The sequence below is a fragment of the Tupaia chinensis genome, unplaced genomic scaffold (assembly GCF_000334495.1).
Source record: "Tupaia chinensis unplaced genomic scaffold, TupChi_1.0 Scaffold144682_1, whole genome shotgun sequence".
Taxonomy (NCBI): Eukaryota; Metazoa; Chordata; class Mammalia; order Scandentia; family Tupaiidae; genus Tupaia; species Tupaia belangeri.
Window position 1 is genome coordinate 3,385,648 of NW_006204543.1, and position 9,199 is coordinate 3,394,846.

Consider the following 9,199-nt stretch of genomic DNA (forward strand, 5'->3'; position numbering starts at 1 on the left):
GAGTTGGGCGGGGGTCGCAGGGTGGGCCCTCGCCGGACCTCGGGGGCCGGGATGAGAGGCGTCCTTGCTCCTGGCTCTCAAATCCGTCCCCTTGGCCAAGGGCTGGGAGCACGCCCCGCGTCTGGGGCTCCGGCTCCGTGGCGAATTCCCCACCCCAAGCTGGGGGAGGGCGGGGTTTCCCGAGCTCTCCTCCGAGCTCTGGGCTCGCCTTCCCCGGGCTGCGAGCTAGCTCCGGGGCTGGCTCTCCGACCCTCCCCGGGGAGGGGCTGGGCCGCCTGGATGCTGAGCGCCGGCCTCCGGCAACCTGCCTGGAACGGGGGTTTCCGGGAAATGCGCTGCGTCGGGGCGGCTCCCAGGGCTTTCCCGAGGCACGGGCTGGGGGCGATCCCCGCGCTGGTCTTTCCCCTGCGAATCCTCGAAGCGGCTGGGCGAAGTGGGCGTGGGGGAAACTGGGGGGGGGCACGCCCAGGGCGCGCAGGTGAGACCCAGCCCTTCGAGGTAAGACTTCGAGGAAATTCTGCCTGCCGCAGCCGCGGACGCGGGACCCGAACACCGGCTGCCCGCACGGGCTTCTAGCTGGGCGGTTTCGGCGGGGGCTTCCAAGACCAGCCACCGCGGCGGGTCCCGGGGGGAGGGGGGCTCCTCTGGCAACCTACCACTCTGGAACTGGCTTTGGACCCTCTTCCCTGTGTTCCCATGAAATTGTAACACTCCTGTTGGGACCGACGTGAGGGGGTTCCTGCCCCACGGCCCCCGCCCCCAAACTGCCAGCCTCTGCTCAAGTCGGCGCCTCCCCGAGGCAGGCTGGGCCAGTGTGCGTCCTCTTGTATGGTCTCTCGGTCCTGGCGGAGAACGAGTCCACTACTCTCCAGCTCCGGAACACAGCCGGACACCAGGAATGGGAGGGACACTCAGACTGGGCGGGAGGGTGGGGGCGGGGACAAGGAAGGTGGGCGTTAGGGCAGATTCAGCGGAGTGCAGATGCGTTTGCCCGGAGTCCCAGGAAGGAGACAACGGGTCCCCTAGCTCTGCCACCTCTGGGAGGAGTAACCTGAAACCTTTCTTCCAATGAGTTTCTTATTGTCCCCTTGGCCAGCTTGTGACCCCCCATAGGAGCAGGAATTGGTAGCTGGCACTGCCACTTTTGAGCAGCTCGGAGCTGACAGTTCTCTGCACGAATGCCGACAGGCCTAATCCCTGTGTGTCCTTGGGTCTCCTTGAGAAGGCATGTTCTGGACTGGCTCAGAGCCCCAGGGAGACCTCCATTTAACTCCCTCCTTTGGGCTTCTTTGGCCAGGAGCTACTCTGCCCCGACCAGCTGAAGATGTGAGCCGCCGTGGGGGCACCCTCTCCTGGAGGAGCCCCTTCCCTGACCACTCGCATCTTGGTCATGTCTCCCTTTGGGTCTCCTGGCCCTTGAGCAAGTGTCGTCCTGACCACCAACTACATGGTGCGGTCATGTCTCCTTTCAGACCCAGCTCCCCCAGGGGAGGACAGTGCGGCTCATCTTGAAGAGTCAGAGTGGACAGAGAGAGGGTCAACACATGGCAGGTCCACGAATGAGGGGACCCTGGGCGTTAGGCGATGGGATTGAAGGAGTCTCTGGGGAAAAGGGGAGACGTGGCCCACCATCCTGCCTCCTGGCATCGTGCTGCCACGGGTGGGCAGGACCCTGGGCAGGGCCTCTATTCCTCCTGCCAGCATCCTGCCTACCCTTGACAAGGCTAGTGCCTCTCGTTCGTGACCATCCGGACGACCTTCGGTGCAGAGTGACAGTAGGTCAGTCACACAGACGGTGTCCCCGTGAGCCAGCCTCTCCGTTCTGCTCTTCGTGAGGATCCCAATGGGGCATTTCTGTGGTGTGCCAGCCGTCTGGGGGCGAGGGAGGGCAAGCCCCAGTTCTCACCCTTGGCGGGTCCCAAAGGCGAGGTTCCTGCTTAGGAAGACAGGAGGCTAGGTCATGCCAGGTCCGATCTGGTGACAGACACACATCCATCACTTTGTAATCTGTCTCCTTCATTAAGTAGCAGAATGGCCGTGTTTGTGGGCGCAATGTGGTCATATGTGGGCGATTTCACACAGCTCAACCTCAGTTCCTTGCTCTCATTAGCAAGCAGGAGAATTAAAGCACAGAGAGGTTAAGGGACTTGCTAAATGCCTCCCAGCAAGAAAGTGGTGGGCTGGAGCTCCAGGCAAAGGCACCACAGGTCAGCCTCACTGCCCCACTAGCTCACACTGGGAGAGGGGCAGGCCCCGGTGCAGGAGGGAGAGCCAGTACCCAGCAGAGGGCGGTGAAGAATGGAGAGGGGCAAACCCAGCCCCGTGCTCAGTCATCTCCCCTTGCTCCACCCAGGTCTCATGCCCTCTGGCTGGCCCTGCTTAGAAGGCCTGGGGTCTGCTCCAGCTCCTCTGATAACAAAGGAAGAAGCCAGGGACCCCTCCCCCGCAAAGGGAAGGCCCTGCCTAGGACCTGAAAAAGGAGACCTGCAGCCTCAGCCTCGATGGGGCACTAGGGGACTCTGGGAGACAGCTGGGCTGCCCACAGGGCTAGGGGGTCCTGGTAATCTTAGAATGCAAACCCAGAAAAGGGCTGGCTCTAAGGGAAAGGGGGGGGGGTGGAAGGTTGGGAATGGACTTGCTCCTGGAAGGGACACTGAATGTCAGTGAAGTTCGGAAGCCCCACCTGCGGTAGAGCAGGGATCCAGCTGAAGGTGCATGTCAGCCTCGGACCGTGGACATGCAGGGGAGATGGACTTCTGGAAGGTCATTTGTGCATGGGAGAGGACATCGTTCTTGCGTGAAGAGGTGGCTCGCGGGTAGGCAGTGGCTTCCATGCTCTGCGATGCCAAGGTTTCGGCCAGTTCTGCTTGAAATGAGAGAGCGAGAACAACAGAAGATATTTTAGGGTAAGATTGCCAACTGTCCTTTCTTAGAAGGCTGTCTCTATTCTAAGGCTCTATCCTCGCCACATTTGCTGTGTTAAGATGCCCTTTTATAAAACCATGGTGCTGGAAGATGATATTTTTTATGTCCTTGGCTAAATAAAAAGCTGGCATAGTGTTTGTTCCCGAAACTCATTTTTGAACTGTTACTGGTCTGCAAATTCCAAAAGTCTGGGAATCCCCACTGTAAACGACAGGGCACGAGACAGGAAGCAAAAGGACTAGATGCACGAGCCCTGCCCTTTACTCGTCTGTGTGCCTCGGCCTCCCTCGGGGTAAGTGGGCTGGGGGACATGTACCTCACACATCCTCGTGAAGTCTAAGTGACAGCGTGGCTGCCCCAGCAGTGCCTCATTTGTACAGGTTCCCAGGAGACACCGAGTGAGCAAACGACTGAATGAAACCCACATTGCCCAGTGCAGGCGGAGACTGTGGCCTTCGGAATCCAATTTAGGTCATTTATTCACCTTAAAAATGCTGTAGGGGTCTGGCCCCATAGCCTACTGGTTAAAGGAGCCAGATCCCACGTGGCCTAGTGCAGCTAAAGTCCCGGCCCCAGCAGCTTGAAAAAGGCATGGGCCAGTAGATGGCATGGTGGTTAAGGCACTGGACTCCTACGTGGCTGACTGCGGTTCAAGTCTCGGAGCTGGTGGCTTGTTTTCTCATTTTCCCTCTCTCTCTCTCTGGTGAATATGTGTGCCCTGTAACACGTTTAAAAATAATAATGATGATAAATAAATAATTCTTTAAAAAAATACACATGGGGGACCAGCAGTTAGCGTAATGGCTATGTCACTGGACTCCCACGTAGTCGACCGCGGTTCACGTCCCGGACCCGGTGGCTTAAAACTCACACCAGGCACGTGTGCGTGTGTATGCATGCCCAAGATCCCAAGAGGAGAATGGAGGAGAAGGGATTGCGGCGTGGCCATTCCCCGGGGGGGTGATTTCTCGCTTTCTGTCTCTCTGTCTCTCTCTGTCTGGTGAGAGCACGCACCTTATAGCAAAAACCTCTCCAAAAAATAAAAAATACACATGGAACACATATGTACCATGGAGGGGACAGGATTGCAGCGTGACCATGCGCCATTGGGCGTGACCATCCCCATCACTCTCTCCAGCAAGTGACAATTACATTTGTTTTTTCTCTCTCTCCTTTTAAACAAATTGCTTTTGAGATGAAAGAAATTTCCTTCTTTCTCTCTCTCTTTCTTTCTTTCTTTTCTTAGGTTTTTGTCGTAGGGTACAGGCCTTCAGAGAGAGACAAGGAGACAAAGTGAGAAATTACTCCCTGAGGGGATGGCTATGCTGCAATCCCGTCTCCTTCATTCACCTCTTGGGATTCTGGGTATGCACATAATCCTACCCAGTGTGATTTTCAATGCCAGGTCTGGGACTCAGACTGTGGGAGTCCAGCACCGTAACCACTATACCACCTGCTGGCCCCAGAGTTGCCTTACTATACAGGATTTCTTCCTTTGACTTCTCCATCCCTTATAAGCTCAGGCTGGATTCCAGAAGGCAGACTTTCTTCTGTCTGAGATGGCACCTGCCCTGACCCCACGCTGTCCTGCCCAGGGCAGCTTCTCTTCTGCCCTGGGGCAGCCCCACTCCAGGGCTAGACCAGCGGGGACATGTGCACTCCCGCTCGGGTCCTGATCTGGACATGAGGCTCTGAGAACGAACTGGAGTCAGGCTTATCCCCAGGTTTCCAGTCCCACGACTTTCTGATGAAGAAACTGGATGGGGAAGGGGCCCGGGAGCTAGCCAGAGAGGAGGAAGGCGTATGGGGTGCCCAGCCCTGCGTGCAGGATGGGAGGCAGAGGAGTCCCAAGGTTGGGCAGTGCCTGGTCCGATAGAAGCGAGAGACCGTCTCAGAGGTTTAGAGTCGCTGTTCAGAAGCTCCTGCGTACAGTCAAGGGGGGGCTCCTGGAGGAAGTGGGACGTGCACTGGGTTCTAGGCAGTGTGTGTTTGTGGGAAAACCGTGAGTGGAGAAGCTTGGCCAGGATGAGGGGCCAGTGGGCCAGCAAGGCTGGGCCTGGGGCAGATATCCAACCTAGGGGCCACTGGGTTGGCCCAGGGTCGGGCCTGGAGCAAATGTGCTGTCCAGAATCACGGGGAGCCCTGAGCCCACGAGAAGCCCTGCAGGCCCAGCTCCCCCAGGGCGAGCCTGTTTCTTTAGGACCCAGGAGCAAGAGCTGTTGTGTACCCATATTGCCCTCCCCAGCCAGGCCTCTCTGGAGCCCGCAGAGCCCAGAGGCCATTCCCCTCCAGGTCAGCCCTGGCTGCACTGCCCTCGACCTCTCAGCTCTCTCACCCTGCCTCCACGTCTGCTATTCCCCAGGGACTCCGCCGGGGCGCCCAGGGGACCTCGTGCCCCCCTCCCTTGCCTCACCCGGGAGGCTGGAGAAGGATGTGCTGACAGCTCAGGGAGCCTGCACTGTGTCTCTGTGTCCTGCCGGGGCTCCAGGACGTCTGGGCCACCTGGACTCGGAGCCAGGCTGGAGAGGAAGGCCCCGGGAGGGGGTGGCCCCGAGGTGCCGCTGAGCCAAGCTGCCAAGAAGTAAATGCCAGAGCCTCCTCTGTCCCGGGCCTGGAATTCCTGACAGATCGGGGCTGAGGGAGTCCAGAGGCCTGGGTGGTTTCACAGCCTGGGCCAGAGGCGACAGAGAGGCAGAGGAGCAAGAGACACAGTGTCCTGGGGAGCAGAGGGAGGCTTGGCAGAAAGGCCAGGGGTGCAGGGAAGGTAAATCCAACTGCTCTTGGTGCCCAGGCCTGGCAGGGCTGGACCCCGAGATGGCCCAGGCAGTGGACTTGGCCCACGCCCTACCCCTGGCGAGCCCTGCTCAGACGGCCCCCCGCCACGGTCTCTGCCCTCCCCCAAGGTCACCTTTTCATACCCCCCACTTCACGCTGTCCTTTGTTCGATCGCGTTTAGTTCTGTTGCTCACATGGTGCTCTAGGGTGGCGGGCTGGGGCCAGCTGTGTTGACTTGGTCTTGAGGAAGGCAGGTGTGCTTGGGAGGGATGCCGGCACACAGAAGGGGTGAGAGGCACAGCGGGCAGGACGCCCTGGAAGGCCCTTACCCGGGGAGTGACGGGGCAGCTGGGAAGGCGCCACCTGGTGGCCAGGGAGCGGCGACGCAAGGACGCATGGTGGGTTGGCTCTGGGGAGCAGTGGCGAGAAGCCTGGCTTCAGAAAGGCCAGAACTTTGGGGAAACCATCAGGCCAGGCTCTGGGCGCCCAGCCGCAAGTTCAGACCTGCAGCGAGTCTCCCTGCCCCTCGATGCTCGCAGTAGGGTGGAGGAGGTAGGGGCATGCCACGAAACCGTTTCTTCATGCCATGAGCCCTGTGAGGCATGTCTTCCGTGCAGGCAGGCCTAGCCTCCCTCCGCAGGTAACCTGCTATTACGTGAGCCTTCGGCTGGCCACCTTCCAGAGGGAGACAGTTCCGCTGTGTAACGGAGCGGTGCCCCAGGGGCTGCCCTGTGGGCCTGGCCCAGAGGAGACAGGGAGAGGGCAAGAGAGCTGCCTTGGGGGCTGTGATGGACGCTGTGACAGGGGTGCACAGGGCCCGCAGCAGGGGCTGCATCCGGAGCTGTGACAGGGGCTGTGACAGGCCTGAGACTGAAATGTGACTAAACCTGGAACCACACCAGAGTTGGGACAACAGCTCCCGGAGCCCAGGCCCGCACTCCCACGGCTGGCGGAGCAGTTGGCGGTGACAGCAGCAACAGCGAACACAGGCCCAGCCAGGCCCAGCACTCGTGGAAACGCCGACAGGCTGGCGCTGCCACCAGAACCCAGCTCCGGGGGCGGTGAGGCTGGCTCCCACTTAGCTCAGCCACATTTCCTGTCTCCCCTGGGTGGGCTCCCGGGCCTCTCTTTGAGAATGCACCCCCTTGAGGAAGGTGCAGGTGGACTGACTGAGGGTCCTTGTGTATTAGCCCCTTAGTTCACACGGGGCTCCCTGCACCTCCGGTCTCCCGAGCCACACAGCCTGCTGGTTGATGAGAAATGCATCTCCCCCCCCGCCAAAACCACCGTTTCCCCCACCTGCACAGGTGCGCCGTGAAGACCTGAACGCGACTTCGCTTCAGTTCACAAAGCGCAAGTGCGCTCGGCAGTGGTGACCGACGTTTATGGAACGCTCCGCCTGAGCCAGGCACCAGGCCAAGTGCTTAGTGCGGTTTAGCTCCTGTAGTCGCACAGAGCCTGGCAGGTAAGTGGCGTTACCCCCATTTTACAGATGATTGAACTGAGCCTGACTGTCTGGCCGAAGCTCCCAAGGTTAGAGTAAGAGCTGGGTTCGAAGGCAGCGCGTCTGGCCCAACATGCTCCGCTAGCTCGCACAGCAGTCTCAGTCCAGCTGCTGCCGCCGCAGGCGCACAGGGGCTCTGGACACTTCATGGGAAAAACACTTGGTGGACTTGGGGCTAGCAGGTGGCATGGTTGTTAAAGGCACTGATCTCCCACATGGCAAACCACAGTTCGAGTCCCAGATTTGGTGGCTTGCTTTCTCACTTTCTCTCTCTCACTCTGTCTCTCTCTGGTCAAATTGAAAAGTAATGATAATAGATAAATAAGTAACTCTTTTTAAAAAAAAAAAACACTTGGTGGACTCAAGCACATTAGGTTCTTTTTGGCACAAAAATATCTGAAATCCATGCATAGTTTTTATAATATGCTTTTCCCATGGTGTTTTCAAAGCCCTCATAGATTTTTTTTTTTTTTTGGAGAGATTTTCACTGTAGGGCGCGTGCGCTCGCCAGACAGACAGAGAGAGACATAGAGACAGAAAGCGAGAAATCACCCCCCAGGGGGGATGGTCACTCCGCAATCCCTTCTCCCCATTCTCCTCTCGGGATCTTGGGCACGCACGCACACGCGCCCGGCGTGAGTTTTAAGCCACCGGGTCCGGGACGTGAACCGCGGTCGACTACTTGGGAGTCCAGCGACATAGCCATTACGCTAACTGCTGGTTCCCAAAGCCCTCATAGATTTTAAAGTTCAAAGTCAGAAAGTTGGGGCCAGCAGGTGGTATGGAGGTTAAGGCAGCTGGATCCTGCATGGCCAGTTACACAATTAGGTCCCGGACCCAACAGCTTGAAAATCGTGCTAGGCACATGCGTATGTGCGCACAAATACTGAAAACCCCAAGAGAAGAAGGGCCTGTGTCATGCCCAATCCACCCCCTGGGGGTGATTTCTCATTTTCTTTTTCCCTACCCCCTACCTCTCTCTCTCTTTCTCTGACTCTCTCTGGCAAGTGCACGCAGCCTTTAGCAAAAAGTAGGGGGGAAAAGCCAGAGTTATTTGATGAAAAGTGATCCTTGAATTGTCTGGGACCGCAGGGTCTGCACCCTGCACGTCGGGCACTAGGCTGGGAGCTGGGACTTGGGGATGAGCAGGACATGGCACTCTGTCCTAAGAAAGGACCGATTCGCTGGAATGGTTTCAAGGACGACAGTCCTTTTTGGTCGGGACCGCCCCTTAGCCTCTTCAACAGCCCCTCCTCTGCTGTCCTCATTCTCCAAGAGCCTCCATGGTCAGGAAGGGACGCCTCCCCACGGCTTCGCCAGCCATCGCTCCTCGGCCTGCCCACAAAGGTCTTCTACCTTACCTCTGCTCTGAGGCTCCTCCCAGGCATCCTTCACACCAACTACCCCCTGTCCCCCGCAGGTCCTGCCCTCATGGGGAGGGCTCCATGAGAACTCTGGCCCTGACTTCTGGCTCTTTTCACCTCAGCAGATTGGTCCAAAGCATAAGAAGGGACCTCCTCCCTGCGGGAGCTGCACAGTGTCCCCAGAGATAACCAGGTCCCAACGCCTGGCCCTGTAAGGGTGACACGACAGAACTGGCCGATGTAGTTAGGGATCCCGAGTTGGGGAGACTATCCTGGGTGGTCTGGGTGGACTCAGTGCAGTCACCATTGTCCTTACAGGAGGCAGAACTGGAAGGGAGTGTGGCCTGGGCAATGAACCGTTCTGCCGCTGGTTTTGAAGACGGAGGAAGGGGCCACAGGCCAAGGGATGCTCGCACAGTGCCAGGACCTGAGAGAGTCAAGGAGCAGAGGCTCACCGAGAGCCCAGCCCCGAGCACAGCCGGCAACGCCTTGACTTCAGCCAGTGAGACTGGTTTGGGACTCCCGACATCCGGAACTCGAAGACAGTAAATGTGTGTGTGTGTTTTTTTTTTTTATCTTTTAATTTATTTATGTATAATTGTTATTGTTTTTAAGTTTCCTACGGGGCATG

General features: G+C 58.2%; 1 protein-coding gene and 1 long non-coding RNA gene across 2 annotated transcripts in view; both read right to left on the reverse strand.

The window, feature by feature from the left end:
- Window positions 1-1,392, reverse strand: part of HCN4 (hyperpolarization activated cyclic nucleotide gated potassium channel 4) — a 42,876-nt gene extending 41,484 nt beyond the window's left edge. Inside the window, exons 1-2 of the mRNA XM_014583732.1 lie at window positions 1,305-1,392; window positions 198-424 (exon numbers count right to left, since the gene is read on the reverse strand). Coding sequence (XP_014439218.1) covers window positions 198-424; window positions 1,305-1,392 — 315 coding nt within the window. The remainder of the gene's footprint in view (window positions 1-197; window positions 425-1,304) is intronic.
- Window positions 1,393-2,510: 1,118 nt separating this feature from the next.
- LOC106733741 (uncharacterized) overlaps window positions 2,511-9,199 on the reverse strand; it is an 18,490-nt gene continuing 11,801 nt past the window's right edge. The window contains exon 3 of the long non-coding RNA XR_001369659.1: window positions 2,511-2,863. This is a non-coding gene — a long non-coding RNA (uncharacterized LOC106733741). The remainder of the gene's footprint in view (window positions 2,864-9,199) is intronic.